Source organism: Rhinolophus sinicus, linkage group LG09, assembly GCF_036562045.2.
Source record: "Rhinolophus sinicus isolate RSC01 linkage group LG09, ASM3656204v1, whole genome shotgun sequence".
Lineage (NCBI taxonomy): Eukaryota > Metazoa > Chordata > Mammalia > Chiroptera > Rhinolophidae > Rhinolophus > Rhinolophus sinicus.
Genome location: NC_133758.1, coordinates 90,865,155 through 90,883,162, shown reverse-complemented (window position 1 = coordinate 90,883,162; position 18,008 = coordinate 90,865,155). Strand labels below are relative to the sequence as shown.

At 33.0% G+C, this 18,008-nt stretch overlaps 1 protein-coding gene across 7 annotated transcripts in view; it reads right to left on the bottom strand.

The window, feature by feature from the left end:
• The window catches only part of PHF14 (PHD finger protein 14), a 174,376-nt gene that overhangs the window by 10,460 nt on the left and 145,908 nt on the right, over positions 1–18,008 (bottom strand). For 3 of the 7 annotated variants that reach the window (XM_074340780.1, XM_074340772.1, XM_074340774.1), the window contains one exon: positions 4,966–5,170. The exons of 2 other annotated variants lie outside the window; for them this stretch is intronic. In XM_074340780.1, coding sequence (XP_074196881.1) covers positions 5,096–5,170 — 75 coding nt within the window. In that variant the 3' untranslated portion in view covers positions 4,966–5,095. Of the gene's footprint in view, positions 1–264; positions 3,015–4,965; positions 5,171–18,008 lie in introns of those variants that run through there. 2 more of the 7 variants (XM_074340773.1, XM_074340776.1) reach the window with 2 other exon arrangements.

Here is an 18,008-nt window from a genome sequence, read left to right as displayed (position 1 = left end):
CAGACTCTTGACACGCAAAGCAATTCATGGACCCTAGAAGTTAGAGCAACTGGGCACACTTCTTGCTTTCCTCCTCCCTTAAGCTTTCTAATCCAAAGGGAAATGGATAGAAATTGTTCAGAAGATACCGTTATGATTTAAAATATTTTAATTGGGTTTAAATGTGTTTTCAATTGTAAAGGCCATTAAAAAATCATTAAAACAGAACATGGAATCATTAAAAAGCTTTAACTACATTAAATGTTTTCAGTAATACATCACACTATTTTTTAAATGTTGAACTTTTGGGATGTTAATTTATTTTTTAATTTTCATTGGCATCTTTTGTAGATAGTGATTATTTCTAACTTTTATACTGTGGTTACAAATACTATTGCACAATGCATCCTATTTCCCTGAAAGAAAATCAAGGCTTGAACACTAATTTTGTGAACCATACTACACAGCCTAGTGTGACAAGTGATTTTTGAAAAGAATAACCATTATGAAGTATGACTCTTACTTAAAAAGAAAAAAAAAATGCCTCTAGTTTTTGGCTGTTATAAGTGAAGTTATTAAAGATATCTATGTACAAATCTTTGTGTGGGCTCATATTTTCATTTCTTTGGTGTAAAAATATATAGTAGAGTTTTGAGCCATATATTATGAGCATATTTAACTTGGTATGAAACTTCCAAATCTCTCCCAAAGTGGCGTAGCATTTTACACTTGCATTAATTAACCACATCATTGCTTTTTCAATAGGATCATGAACAAAATGGCCATTCTGCAGGAATGAGAACTATGTAGGGACTCAATGACATGAATATTTACTCTTGAAGATTAATTCGGTTACTGCTGAATGCCTAACTTGCCAACAGCAGCAACCTATCCTCAACCTCTTATGTAATAGCTTTATTAGTTTTCAATTACCGCATAAACATTATCACAAAATTAGCAGCTCATAACAATGCACGTTTTTTTATTTCAGTTTCCATGGGTCGTGAGTTTGGACATGGCTTAGCTGAGTCCTTTGTATGACATCTAGTTGTTTTACAACATCACCAACATTTCATCATCAGACTTTAAAATATAGCCCATGTCTGTCCAGTAGAAATACAATGGGAACCACATATGTAATTTCAAATTTTCTATGAACCATGTTAAAAATGTGAAAATAGTTGAAATTTATTGTAATATTTTATTTAACCAAAGTATTCAAATATTATAATTTCAGCATGTAATCAGAAAAAATTATTAATGAAATCCTTTTTCATGTTAAGTCACCAAAATCTGATATGTATGTTATACTTATAACACATCTCAGTTCAGATTAGTCATGTTTCCAGTGCCGAATAACCACAAGTGGCTAGTGGCTGGATCAGAAAACAGTTATAGACATTTTAATGGATCTGCAGTGGTAACTCACTGTGGTTTTAATTTGCATTTTCCTTATACCTAAATGGGTATGTTTACATTTACTTACTGGCTCTGTTTATCTTCTTTTGTATAATGTCTATTCAAATGTCCAGCGACAGGTGAATGGATACAAAAATTGTGGTATATTTATGCAATGGAAAAGTATTCAATAAAAAGGAATAAACTACTGATTCATGCAATAACCTGTGTGAATCTCAAAATATTACGTTGAGTGAAGAAAACCAGACTCAAAAGAACACATACAAAATGAGTCCATTTGTATGAAATTTTAGAACAGGCAAAATGAATCAAGAAAGAAAGAAAGGTTATTATATGTAGTAGGTATGTGTGAGTGATTACAAAATTACACAATAAATCTTTTTGGAGTGATGGAAATGCTTTATATCTAGTTTGGAGTGGTGACTACGCAGATATATACATTTGTCACAATTTATTGAACTGCATATTTAAAATGGGTACATTTTGTAAATTATATGTAAATTATACTCCAATAAAATTGATTTAAAGAGTAAAACCAATACATTGTTAGTAGTACCTGTTATGTAATTAGCAGGCCGAGTGCAATGCAAAACTGCGGGGTCCCTTATTTAAAAAGTATTAAGAATTTCAAGACTGTGACAGTAGAGGGAGTTTGTTACTGAATACCCCATGCTAGATAGTACATGGCATATAGCAGGTCCCAGTAAAGTTCTGCTGAATAAATTTAAGAATTTGGGTATCTTAATGCCCAGCACTGCCTATGTGAGAACAGCATAAGACCTCTCCCTAGTTCTGCTGTTTGTTCCATAGACCCGAGGAAAGAGAATGCTGAATACATTTTTTAAAATGCTATTCATAAGTATGATAGAGAAAACTGATTAAAAGTTGTTTTACTTTTAAATTCTTTGAAGATGTGAATAATTATAACTCAATAACTAACATGAAGAGAATATACGTTAGTTGAGTGGGTGGAAATTATATAGGAATCATGAGGTAAAAAAGAATTTTGTCTTTTAGATATTTTATATTGTTAGTTCCAGGCTGATTTATAGTGGCAATGTTACACTTAGTATGGTTCAGAAAACGAGCTAATGGAGATATAGAGATAAAACAGGTACATATAATTGTGCAGTGGCTTGTCTTCTTTATAAATCAATTTTTTTGGTCATATTCCAATTAACTTTTCGAAGGACCCTAAATGTAATCCATACTGCCATAGCCTTTTCACTGGGACTTTGTTCTAGCGCTCCTTAACGGACCTCAGAGTTGTTATAACAGAGGTATTTGAACCTATTTAAATAATGTGTTAGGGACTGAATGTACCCGCACCCCATATCATAGGTTGAAGCTCTAACACCCCCACCCCTGTATGACTGTACTTGAATAAGGAAGTAATTAGGGTTAAATGAGGTCATAAGTTTAGGGTCTTAATCCAAACAAATTAGTGTCCTTATCAGAAGAGCCACTGGAGAGCTGCCTGCTTGCTTTCCGCATGCATTCACTGAGGCAAGACCATGTGAGGGTACAGTAAGGCCGCCATGTGCAGGCCAGGAAGAGAGGGCTCGTCAGAACTCAGAACCTGCTGGACCTTGATCTGGGACTGCCAGCCTCCACAACTGTGAAAAAAAAAAATTTATTGTTTAAGCCACCCAGCCTAGGGTATTTTGTTATGGCAGCCTGAGCTAATAGGTAATATTCTATACAATATAAAATATATAATCTGCATAATTTGATTCAAATAGCGACTAGCTTAATCACATAATGTAAGCAAACTTACAGCATTAAAATAAGATTTATATAAATGTATGGACCTTAAAACTTTGAGAAACTCATATGGTAACTTTTCCCTAAAGGAAGTTTACAGTGACTCCACTTTATTACTCACTGTCCTAAACCAAGGAGTATGTATTTTGAAAAAAAAAATTAGAAAGAAAAACCGGGGTGTTGAGTGTTTAGAGGTATCATTTAAATATAAATATTTAAAATGATGGCTGGGTGGCTGAGTGTCACTGTGCCTCTCCTATTCAAAAACTTATTTTAGAAATCAAAATATTAAGAGATGAGATGATAACACAATACTAATTAAACAAACAATCTCCTGAAAAATATGGCCATAAAGCTAATGAAAAATCACTGAGTTAACTTATTTCCCATGTCAGAAAGCCTCAGCTGGATCACTGGTAAAATTGGAATGGTAATGGTAACTATCTGGTATGTTAATTGGGATGATTAGTGGCTTAATGCACCCTCAATGGCATTTAGCACAGTACCTGCAGCATAATAAATATAATAAGTGTCAGCTATGATATGAATGTTTTATTGCTTCTTTTCAAAAGTGACACCATTAATGTAATTCCAATCTATGTGAATATGGGCTTTTTGAAATAGATTGATGTCTATTTAAAAAAAAAAAAAAAAAAAGAAAAAATAGGAGAACAAGTCAACTTAATTTTTGTAGTTGCTTATTGCAAAAGCCTGATGCAGACGCTGACCTGATTTCTGACTTTTCTTTGGCTCGAAGTCTTTGCTCCTAATTCTTTGAGGGAGTACAGTCTGTGGGATATAACTGTTTTCCTGATACCCAGTTATGTTGCATTATTGGAGGCTTAAATAGCAATGAATTTTCTCTCTTGTTTAGCTGCACTTTTTCCCATTTCAGCCACTGTACCATTGCTGACAGCATGTCCCACTGTCATACCTTTATAGAGCTTGTCAGATGCATGTGATAAAACTATGGCTCTAGGGCAAGTACAGGGATTCCATTCTCACAGGGAAGAAGCTGTATGCTGACCTTCTCTTATAAGCCTTCTCAAGTTCTGCCTCTCATTTCGAGAAACTCTTGCCTTAAACAATCAAAACAAAGACATCTCAAAAACATGTGGCTCTGGAAATACCAAGGTGATTCTTTGCTCCTGCTAAAGTTGGCAAATGAAAGGTTGGGTATTAGAACCCGGGAAAGTAAAATGGCTGGTTACTGGGGACTGATAAAGATGGGGATCAAAGGAATTTTAGGAAATTCCTAAAGCCAAACACACAGATGGGACGTGTTCTTGAAATGTCCAGGAAAAGAGTGTAGGGCCCAGCACATAGTAGATAACCTTCGTAAATATTTTATGAATTAAAAGTCATGGCCCTACTTCTGCCACAGAAAAGGTTAAATTATTTCTTTTTAGTCTTTGCCTGCAATCCTGGAGTATCATGTAATATACAAGTTGAAAAAAATCAGAAAATGCCATTTCATCTTGTGGCATTTGTTGATTTTAAGTATTTTCATGAACACATGTTCCCTGTTCAGTTTTGAACTGTGCTGGTTTTTCTTTCTATGAATAATTGCAATTCTGTTAGGCCTTTGAAGAAGACAATACAGACTAGCAAGGGGATAAAAAACTTTCAGAGTTTTGTTTCAGGTCATCCAGATGTGCTAACACTTAGGTTATAGGTAAGAGAAAATTCTGTCTCTATTCTCAAATTTCAGTTAAGAATTTAAAAAATATATATATTTTAAAGGTCTAACTTTTATATAAAAGTTTAAATTGCTCTAAAAACATACAAATTCCAAATGCAAGCTCCTATTTCATTTTCAACTTTATTCAGAACATTTTGCAAATTAAGATTTTACAATTTAACATTTTACAATTAGAAATTTTATCTGCTACTACATAAGTTGCAAACTTTTCAAAACACTACAGAAAATCCTTTATTTCTTTGGATTTTTCTGTTCCATGCTGAGCTCCTGAGATATATTTTTTCTTTCAGCTTCATTTTCATCTTCCTGTGAAATAAATTTTAGAAAACATTAAAATATAAACTGTAGGGCATTTTATTAGCTATACCTAATACATTTTAACTCTGTTTCTCTCAAGAATTGACTGTTGTGATTCCAGTAATCCTAGGGAAGGCTATAAACAAAATGGTAAAATTATGTAACATTTAAATATTTATAGTGGGTGCTGTTTTGTACTACATAGCGTCTAAAAATTACTATATTTTTAAAAGCAACTTATTTTATCAACGACCTAAATATTACTTTTGAAAACACCTGCCACTAAAAAGTGTCCTTGTTAGGGGGTGAATCAGATATTTTTACTTCACTGTTTGATGAAAAGCAATAAATTTAACTTCTAAGACACTGTATGTGCTCCTGCATGGCCTTTTTGTCTCATCTAGTAGCATGCTTCCTTGACAGGTCTGCCAATTTTCCAATTACTGGTACCGCCATATGTTATCTGAAGATCAGTCAGCTCTAAAACAGGAAACATGGGCATGTCAGGCTATAGAATGCTTACAACCGTCTACAGTTTCCCTTCTAAGTGGTGGCCTTGTAATTCACAACAGGTTCCTGTGGAACATGGTGAATAAATGAAGTGATATCATAATGTCTGCTTCCATAGGAATGAAGTATATTTTGTTTTCAGTATTAAATGGTAACCTCCAAAGTATAAATAATGAGAGTCTGGAAAAGTATTTCATCTTACAATTTGAAACCCATCTCATCATACCTGTTCCTTCAACAATATCCCAAAAGCAGTTCCTAATATTTATGACATGTCAAGATCTTTCATTTTTATTTTTTGAATTAAAAGCATTGCCAAACTCTTTCTGAGTTCATTAAAGCAGCAGTAGCTACTTCTTGAGTATATCTAGACAAGAGTAATAATAGCAGTTATTTCAAACACATCACCCTGTATCTCTACATCTTATAAAACCAAATTCAATTCAATTAAATAATTGTTGAGCTCTGCTTAGTAAACTGACTTTATAAACAAATGCAAATCATTTTTTTTCCCCATGAAAAACCACACCTTTGCCTGTAAAAATTAAGATGGAGAAAGCTTCCTTTATAAACTGTGTCTCTAAATTCAACAGCATCTGTGATTTAGTCTTTGTCAACACACCAGGAAAGTAGAGAAATTATATTGTCAACAAACCTGAGTCATTATAGATATGTGAGATACAGGGGATGGTGTTTCGAATATCATTTTGGCAATGTAATTTTAATATATTTTTCTAAGCATAAAATCCACTGCATTTTATTTCATATTTTTTTCAACTTCTCTCTACTGAACAGAGATATTATGTTTAACTCTTGAAAATCTATTCACGAACAGGTAGTTTCCACTTTAGACAAGAGTTTCTAAAGATTACATTTTAATGACATCCTAATAAAAAAGCAAATCTTATTCTACCCTTTCCACTGCCTTCTTCAGGCGACACACTGACAGAAAGTGTGAAATCAGCATGTAAAGGTGGCAAGAGATTTTTGTTAGGTAGCATTGAATTTGTCTATATGTTCCCCAAGGCAGGGCTACCTTTTGTCTTACATTCTACCATCGAACAGGGCACACATTCAGTACATAGTTGGAGTCCAGTAAATGTTTTCTGAACTATGTGAAACAGTGGCGCAAAAAATGAGTAAAAGAGAGGTATACCTAAGCTAATACGTAATTCAGAAAACCACAATATCCTTGCTTATGCAGTAGTCACACTTCTAGCAATCGGAACTTACTAGAACAGTACTGAAAACAGAAATAAGCTAAACTGTCTGAAGCAATATCAGACAAGACAGCCATTATCAAGCTCATATCCTTTAATATGTACAAGAATGGAGCTTTTATCATGTGGAAAGTCTAACTTCCCACACCAACATGACTTACTGGTTTAACAAGCTTGGTTATTCAGTTTTCCTAGCAACCTTCAATGATGTTTTAAGTTAAAAGAGAAATGTAAACGCTTAATAATGATACTGAGGGCTAGGAAGTATCTCTATGCTTTACTTTCATATTTAACTAACATTCTTCATATAATCCCTGTCGTTTTATTGTTGAATTTTTCTTAGTAATAAAGAAAGGTTTACATATGCATGTCTTTTGTAACATTGCCTCCTGTTCAGCACAGGTCCAAAAACTGTTTCGCACTTTCCTTTATGCTGAAGACATGTCTTAAAATATCTTGCCTTTCTATGCCTTTAAACCATTGTGTAAGTAATAAGATCCAATCTGTTTCTTCCTTGTACAAGGATAGCTGTGATCGGGATGTAGAAAAGAATCATGGAGGGGTGGAGAGGCATTTAATCCTAACTGCAAAAGAATAACCATCAGAATTGCTATAGTATAATATCATCAAAATAATCAAAATAACACTAATAGATTTTATTATTAGAAATAAAAGCACTGGAATTAGAGACAAGAAAGCTCTAAAAAGGATTTTAGAGGTTGTTTTGACTTTTTTTTTTTTTGGAAGTGCTAATTTGTGTTTCTAACATTGCAGATCAATTTTTGTAAGAATTTTATGTGCAGTTCAAGATTAATAAAATCATTACAATAGCTCAGGAAGCAAATCAAGTATCATTGACAAATGACTGCATAAAGAATGGAAATGCAAAGAAAGGAATTTTTTTTCCCCCCCAAAGTATTTCTTCACTACTCAATATTAAAGGCAGGCAAAATTTTCTTCTGATAGGTGGCAGGGTTTTTTTTTTTTTTTTGTCAATTCTTTGCTGAGATAAGACATCTGTTTGTTTCCCAGTGAAAGACCCTTGCCACACGGATCATTTTCTTAGTGACAGCCCTGACAAGTTTGACATTTGTTTCGTGAAGTGTTCTGAGCAGCCAGCAAGAAAATGTACCCTTTGGGGCTACTGGAAAGTAGACAGATTTACCTCTTAATGTTTAAGCTTGTTAATTCATACTCCAGAAAACATGTCGATTGCTAGTTACATGTGGAATTTCAAGAATATGCACTCATATAACAATAACGTTCATAATGTCAAATACCTAAATGTGGTTCCTTAGTCTTCTTGCTCTTTTTACACTGACAACATTGTTGTAGTGAGGAGAATGTAATTTCTAGGCATGTCCCATGTAATTATGGTTTAATGCTCCAGTTGGCAATATGAGACTAAAAGACTATTCTAATAGAGAAATAAGTAAAAACACTGCCATTTTAAGTTAAACTCAATCCTTCTTACCATTGAACAAAACTTGCAAGATTTTGTTTAAATGTTACTCAGTTTGCACCATCAATTTGCAATAAAGATGCCTTCTATTTTTCTTTATTTACAAATGTCACTTAGTTCTCATAATAGTTCAAAGAATTGATGTGAATTAATAAAGCTATTGATCTGCTTTTCCTTTCTCTTAGGAGGTAACCAACTCCAAACAAATGCCAATTATTTTAGAGCTGAAATTTCTACTGCTCAAGTAATATTTAGATTTAAATTACAGTCTACAAGTATAGATAACTGTGTATTTATCCTGTAGACTGCCAAGTTTTAAATTTCTTTTAAAGGTAGAATTACACAAAGTGACAACTTTCCTTATTGTTTCTTTGTATCTTTGAAGACGACTTAGACAGAACATAACCTTAATCAAGTGATAAAGGTTAACATCACCAGTGATACCTATTAACACTAACCCTTTGGTATGATGCACTAAAAACAGCACACAGACTCTGGTCTGTGGTCGCCTTCCCGATAATGCACAACCTCAGTCTCATCATGAGAAAACATCAGTTTAAACACTACAAAATAACTGAACAGTAGTCTTCAAAAGTGTCAAGGTCATGAAAGACAGAAAAAGCTCGGACTATCACAGATTGGAAGAAACTAAGGGGACATCATGACTAAACGCCATGTGGGATCCTAGAACATAAAAAGGACTTTAGTGGGAAAACTGGCAAAATTTGAGTATTGGTTCACGCAATAGTTGATAGTATTGTCTTAATGTTAATTTCCTGGTTTCAATAATTTACTTTGGCTACAGAAGATGGTAACAATACAGGAAGCTGGATGAAGGGCAAAGGTGGATTATTAGTAGGCTTTTTGCAACTTTTCTGTAAGTCCAAGATCATTTCAAAATAGATTATAAAAATGAAAATGGCTACTTAATTAAAGTTTTCTAAATCAAAGTAAGTGTGAAATATGCTCAAAGATTGTATGTGGGGGAAAAAATCTAAGGCACCTGTAGCTCCTACACTGAAAATATGCAGCTAAAATAAATTGTTTGCTTTTCATGGTTTTACTTAAAATTCCTTTCCTGAGTACCTTAAATGTTCATAGTGGTTATGTGAATTTTTTATTTTATCATCTGTGCTTTCATGTATTTTCTTTTTTTCTACACTGAGTATGGATTAGTTTCACAATCAGAAAATATAAGCTTTCTTTTAATAAATCCCTTTATAATCTGGTGACTTAAACTATTTCCAGAAATAAGTAACCCTATTGGGGGTCTATGTTGACAAAGAGAATGATGTCAGTTGTTTTTATTTCACTGAATTTGCTGTTCATAACAAAGACACATGATGGTACCAGAGTGAAATGAAGTGAGAAGGTGCAGCTAAGCACTGACAAACTATTTCTATTTTCTTACCATATTTTCTTTAGATTTTAAATATACCATTGACTAATCAGAGAAGGAAGAATTATTGTAATTAGATTCAAATAAGCAGTCAAAATCATCTATAGGCTTTAATAATGCCCTTTTTAAATGTATTTATATCTATATCTATATAGTTTCTGGTGAAAAATATGTAGACACATTTAACCTTGTCTATTAGTTATAGAACAAATGTCGAAAAGCAATATATATTGTTCCAATCTGTGGTCAAAAACCTTTTTATTCAGTTAAAACACATACCAGATATAACTCTCAACAGCATTTAAGACTGTGCTTTTAATACAGAAAATATGCTGCTGCTGCACAATGAGGAAAAATTTATCTTAATAACTGGAAAAATACTGATGATAATGAAAATGTTTTAGGCAAAATGAGCACACTGCATGCTTCAGACTAAAATTAATTAGAGTTTTTAACGTTTTACAATTCCACCATAATTCTTTAAATGGTGCATTTACTTCATAGTAATAAATACTTGGATCATTAAGTAAAGTGCAAAATGTGTGTGATGTGCTACATTAAACAACCTTTGGCCCTTTTTTCTGTACTTCTGCATTCAGTTTTCCAATGCACTGAATAAGCAATTGAATACCACAATTAAATTTCCTGACTTTGCATATTTGAGATTCTTATTTCATTTAATACAAAAGGCAATTAATCTACCATTTTACGACTGAATTCCAACTTTAGTGGGCCATGATAGACACTGAAATGAACTTACAAGAAATGCTTAATTAAATTTACTGTAAAAAGCATAAGAGGTTTTTTCTTATGACAGAAGTTGCATATTTAATTAGAAAGTCTAGGGCTATATTGTAAAATTAAAGTAACTAGGGAGGTTCTCAGTAAACCTAGCTCAAACATGTATGTCATTAAACAGAATGGAGCTATTTTATAAATTTCTCCCTTTTTTTTTCTACTTACTGATTCAAATAAAAGACAGCTAATCAAAGAAATCTCCCTTTGTTTAATATTATAAAATCATATCCTTTATTTTAATAGCAACTAAGATAGATAAAAGGGCAATAATGAATTTCGAATTCCATGTATGAGAATACATGAATAATTCTATTTCATTTGTTGAGCAATCACTTATCTCTCCAATTTGTGATTCTGGAGCAGATCTAGTAGAGTAGCTTTGCTTTTCTAAGTCTTTACTTCTTGTCACTTTTTACTTCTTTGTGGTGCCTTTTAGTAGCATGGAAATGGGGAAGTTAAAAATAAGATTTGGAAAAAGGGGAAGTTATCACGGACACCACAGAAACATAAAGGATCATGCAAGAATACTATGAAAAATATTATTATAATATGCAAGAATATTATTGAATTTGGTGGACTATATGCCACCAAATTCAATAACCTAGAAGAAATGGACAAGTTCTTAGAAACATATAGCTTTCCTAGGCTGAACCATGAAGAACTGGAAAATCTAAACAGACCGATCACCCATAACGAAATTGAATCAGTCATCCAAAACCTTCCCAAAAGCAAAAGTCCTGGACCAGACGGCTTCACTAGTGAATTCTACCAAACCTTCAAAGAGGATCCAATACCAATCCTGCTCAAACTCTTCCAAAAAATTGAAGAAGAGACAGTACCCCCTAACTCATTTTATGAGGCCAACATTACCCTGATACCAAAACCTGGTAAGGACAACACAAAAAAAGAAACCTACAGACCAGTATCTTTGATGAATACAGACGCAAAAAACCTAAACAAAATTCTAGCAAATCGAATACAACAATGTATTAAAAAGATTATTAATTACGACCAAGTAGGGTTCATCCCCGGGGCACAAGGATGGTTCAACATCCGCAAATCCATCAATGTGATACATCACATAAACAAAATAAAGGACAAAAATCATATGATTATATCAATTGATGCAGAAAAAGTATTTGACAAGATACAACATCCATTTATGATTAAAACATTTAATAAAATAGGTATAGAAGGAAAACACCTTAACATAATAGGCCATATATGACAAACCCTCAGCTAATCTCGTAATTAATGGTGAAAAACTGAAGCCCTTTGCTCTACGTTCAGGAACACCACAAGGCTGTCCCCTATTACCTTTGCTTTTCAACATAGTGTTGGAAGTCCTTGCCAGAACAATTAGGCAAGAGAAAGAAATAAAAGGCATCATTGGGAATGAAGAAGTTAAATTATCACTCTTTGCAGATGACATGATGCTATATATAGAAAACCCTAAAGACTCCACCAAAAAGCTATTAGAAACAATCAACGAATACGGTAAAGTTGCTGGCTACAAAATCAACGTACAAAAGTCCATTGCATTCCTATATACTAACAATGAAATCTCAGAAAAATAAATACAAAAAACAATTCCTTTTGCAATTGCAGCAAAAAGAATAAAATACCTAGGAATAAACTTAACCAAGGATGTGAAAAACCTATATGCTGAAAACTATAAGACATTTTTAAAAGAAATTGAAGAAGACACAAAGAAATGGAAAGACATTCCGTGCTCATGGATTGGAAGAATCAACATAGTTAAAATGGCCATATTACCCAAAGCAATATACAGATTTAATGCAATCCCCATCAAAATCCCAATGGCATTTTTAAAAGAAATAGAACAAAAAATCATCAGATTTGTTTGGAACCACAAGACCCCGAATAGCCAAAGTAATCTTAAGAAAAAAGAACAATACTGGAGGTATCACACTCCCTGACTTTAGCTTGTACTACAGGGCTACAATAATCAAAACAGCATGGTATTGGCAGGAAAACAGACACATAGACTAATGGAATAGAATTGAGAACCGAGAAATAAAACCACATAAATATGGACAGATAATTTTTGATAAAGAAGCCAAAAACATACAATGGAGCAAAGACAGCCTCTTCAATAAATGGTGCTGGAAGAATTGGAAAGTCACGTGCAAAAGAATGAAACTGAACTGCTATCTGTCACCATGTACCAAAATTAATTCAAAATGGATCAAAGACTTAAGCATAAGACCAGACACAATAAACTGCAGAGAAGAAAACATAGATACTAAACTTATGGACCTTGGGTTCAAAGAGCATTTTATGAATTTGACACCAAAGGCAAGGGAAGTAAAAGCTAAAATAAATGAATGGGACTATATGAAACTTAAAAGCTTCTGTACAACAAAAGAAACCATCGACAAAATAAAGAGGCAACCAACTGAATGGGAGAAGATTTTTGCAAACAGTGCCTCCGATAAGGGGCTAATATCCAAAATATACAAGGAACTCATGAAACTCAACACAAAAAAACAAACAACCCAATTGAAAAATGGGCAGATGACCTGACGAGACATTTCTCCAAAGACGACATACAAATGGCAAATAGACATATGAAAAATGCTCAACATCACTAATCATCAGAAAAATGCAAATAAAAACCACAATGAGATATCACCTCACCCCACTAAGAATGGCTATCATCAACAAGACAAGTAGTAACAAATGTTGGAGAGGTTGTGGAGAAAAAGGAACCCTCATACACTGTTGGTGGGAATGCAGACTGGTGCAGCCATTACGGAAGGCAGTGTGGAGGTTCCTCAAAAAATTACAAATAGAATTGCCATATGACCCAGCAATCCCTCTCCTGGGTATCTACCCAAAAAATCTGAAAACATTTATACATAAAGACACGTGTGCTCCAATGTTCATTGCAGCTTTGTTTACGGTAGCCAAGACATGGAAACAACCAAAATGTCCTTCGATAGATGAATGAATAAAGAAGTTGTGGTATATATACACAATGGAATACTATTCGGCAGTAAGAAAAGATGATATAGGAACATTTGTGACAACATGGATGGATCTTGAGAGTGTAATGCTGAGCGAAATAAGTCATACAGAAAAAGCAGAGAACCATGTGATTTCACTGATATGTGGTATATAAACCAAAAACAACAAAAGAACAAGACAGACAAATGAGAAACAGAAACTCATAGACATAGACAATAATTTAGTGGTTACCAGAGGGTAAGGGGGGTGGGGGGTGGGAGATGAGGGTAAGGGGGATCAAATATATGGTGATGGAAGGAGAACTGACTCTGGGTGGTGAACACACAATGGGATTTATAGATGATGTAATACAGAATTGTACACCTGAAATCTATGTAATTTTACTAACAATTGTCACCCCAATAAATTAAAAAAAAAATAAGATTTGGATTTCCCAGGTATGATTTGGTATCAAGAAGGAATCTCTCTGACCTGGGAAGAAAGACCCTAAGGATTTGCACAGTTATCTAAGGAAGGCATATTTATTTATAGCGGAGGAAATGAAGATCAGTGAGTGGAAGGTGAGAGTCTAGCAAAATAAGTGGGATAAAAAAAGGAAATAAAATGAATGATGGACAGTATGTGTGAGTTAGGGTAGACTCTAAATGAGCCTAAACCCAATTCCCTAAGTTTATAACCTTCCCCGAAACATGAAAAAAAAGCACAACTTTCATAATGTGAATTTTCAGGTACTTAAGATATGGTGCTAACTTGCTGGAGGCTAAGAATACCACCATACTTTTTTCTTCTTCTGACAGGTGAGTTCTTATATGATGAATATGTTTCATAACCCTTGAGGAGCTTATGATCTTAAAAAACAAACAAAAAAACCTCTCTTTCTCTAGTAGTCTTCTAATATTTGGGAAATAAGCATAGAAATCTACATTAGAGGCCCCACATTAATAACTTTCCTTCATTTATAACATTTTTAGTTTTAAAGATATGAGTTGCTTTTGAAGTATTTAGGTTGGTAAGTTGGTGTGTGGTCAGCACTGATTATAGAAAACAAGAAAACCAAAACCAAAACCCCTCAAATTCCAGAATGGGCCCACAGAAATATATTTGCAAATGAGGACAGCATATGTCTAATATATATTAATTAAAAGTTTACGGCACACAAAAATACAATATTTAAAGAGATTCTTTAGTAAACATTTTTGCATAAATTATCGACTATTCACTAAATATAACATTTCAAAATTCAGAATGTGCTAATATTTAAAGACAATACATATAAACTTCTACTTTCACCATATGTATACAAGGAGAAGAGACATTTCTAAATTTATATTTTTTATTTTTTGCCCTAAGTATACACATACAGATTTTAATTGCCAGGAATTTAAAACATGCTACTAAATTAAAAAACGCAAAAACAATGTTTAAAAATGTTTGAGATATGCAAGATCACCAGTCCAATTATACTTTCATAGCCAAGAGATTTCCAAGTTGGATTAAAAAAAAATCAGTAATTGGCGCATTAAGATTTTCACAGATATATATATATATGTGTATATATATATATGTATATATATATATACACATATATATATATATACACACATATGTATATATTTATATATATGCTATGACTAGCGATTATTCAGCAATAACTGAGGTCATTACACAGCTAGAAAATACTTTTATAGAGTATTTTATTTATTCATTAATATGAGCAATAACCATACCAAAATTGGTAGCCTTTCTAGTAATGCATAACTCAATCTAATCATGAAAAAAGTATTGGACAAATCCACATTGAGAGATAATCTACAAAACAAATGCATCGTACTCTTCAAAAGTGTCACGGTCATGAAAAGCAAGGAAAAAGTAACTCACAAATTGAGGAGACATGATGACAAAATAAAATCGGGAAGCCTGGACCAGAAAAAGGACATTATTGGCAAAACAGGTAAAATCCAAAAATTTCTATAATTTACTTAATAATGTTATACTAAGGTTTAGGTTTGATAATTGCTCTATGCTTCTGTAAGATGTTAACATATGGGTACTCCATACTTTTTATACAATTTTTGCAACTTTAAAAGTCTAAACTTATTTAAACACGAAAGTAAAAACAGATAAGCAAACGAATCATCTTTGTTAGATAATTTAGTAATAAGTATAGTTTGGTTTCAAATACTATAAAGTTTCTCACCGAAATAGTATGCAGAGGTAATCAGAGTTATGGCTAACGAGGTTTTGGCATTTCCATGATGTGAACAGCTTATTACAGACTTGATATGATGAATTAAGTATTTACTGCTTGTTGGTAAAAATCATGCAGTCATTCAATAATACCAAGTAATGTCCACATGAAATTCATTGTCATGTTTTTTGGATTCATGCAATTTATGAAACAAGAATTTTTATGAAAAATTAGAACAAGATTCAACCTGTAATATGTTAAAATATAACATGGTCTGTTTTTATTAATATCATATTGTAGATTTTTTTGAGGGGTAGCAGATGTTCTTATTAATACTGACGTTTTATTTAAGTACCTTTAATCAGTGGTTAAAAAATCATCTCTGACTATTATGTAGAGAAAAAGAGGTACTTTTCCTTAACAAAAATTTCTCCATAGAAACATAATTTGATCTAATACAGACTTAACTGTGTACAAATGTCAAAACAAAATGAAAATGTTAGCAAACCAAAACCTAAAGAATCATTCTGATTTTTCTGTAACCCAATGACAGACTTGATTGTATTGATCAAACAATCTTCTTATTTTAGAAGAGTCTGAAATACATGTATCCCTTGACTCATATTAAACATTTTAAGATGATCTTAAGTCTATTCCTAGAATCCTTCCTTTCATCCTCCCCCAAAAACTTACGAATAATGATTGTGTATCAGACATTAGGCAAGGTGTTGGAAGTAACTAAGATGAATAAAATGTCTTGCTGGCTAGAGGAGCCCATGTTCCAATGTGGTAGGCAGGTGTGCATATAACTACAATGCAATGGAGAAAGCATGTAATAAAGTCCATCAGGCATATAAATGTGATAGAAAAGAAAACGGAACTATAACAATCCATAAGGAGAATTTGTTTTTTAAATGATTAATATTCTACATGTTGGGCTATCACATCAAAATAATATACCCTCCCACATGACCAAAAATTAATATTGTGAATCTTTAAAAACAAATACTTCCTAATGTAACTTAAATTACCCTTTATTAAGGTGAACGACATTGAGGACTGTATCTTTCAGAAATAACCTTAAGTTTAGAAACTGCATTTTCAAAATTTTACTCCCAAGTGAACAGATTAAGTTGCCTCAAATATCTCTATTTCAACTTGAGTGCTATTTTTCCCAAAGTGAACCCATTAATCTTCACAGTTTTATTTGAAATTAATTGCTCATTAGACAGCCAAGTAACACATCTCCTATGGCACATTAATTTTTCATACATGACGAAAGTTGACTTTGCTTAAAAAAATTAAAAATACTATTTTAGATAATTCCACACACACAAAATTCTCTAATAGTGGTGTTTCACAATCAGTGTCAAAAATAAGAGCCACATTTCCACATCTTGAATTTACAGATTATCACTTAGCCACAATTTGCTTTTTTAAGAAAAACATTAAATGTTTTCAACTGTTTGCTTTAAACTGGTACCATGAAACCATTGATATGTCCTTAAATGGTTCAAAAGAGTAGGCCACTTTGCAAGTTCCAATTGACTTACAAAGCTTGCCTGAATATGCATTCATTTAACCAATATTTTCTATGATTGATTAATTATTCTATAAGTATAAAGCATTTCTCAAAATTCTATAATCTAGGCTATAGGACATTGGAAAAAATATTTAATACATTGACATTTTAAAATATCCTATCTGAGTAAGATATTCAGAGAGTTATTAAGTTATCTATGTATACATCCCTCCATGATTGAGTATCAACTATGTATTAGGTATTGTGCTAGGTGCTAAAAAATACTGTCATATATAAGTGACGTGGTCCCTGCCTTTTAGATCTTGTAATTTGTGACTAAAACAATTGATAACTTGAGTTGTTTAATATGACTGCAATTATAATATGTTCAATGAAAGAAAAGTATAGGCCTATTAAACTTACAATAGAAGGACCTGAAAGTTTCAGGGAAGCTCCCCAATTTCCTGAAAATGACAAATACATTGAGACTTGAAGGATAAGGAGTAAGTCAGGTAGAGAATAAAGGGATGAGCATTCCAGGTAGAGGGAACAGTGAGAAGGTTAAGTCAGCTGAAGCCCAGGGGGAGACAGGAAAGGAGCAGGACATGACATGGAAAGGTAGACAATACTTGGTTACATCATTTTCTGGTTCTGGCATTACACAACGCCAGTGGATGGTGTCTTCAGACATACTTTACATTTGTTCTGTTTCTTCTATACAATTGTGTCGTGGAGGAAACTTGGGCTTTGTGGTCAG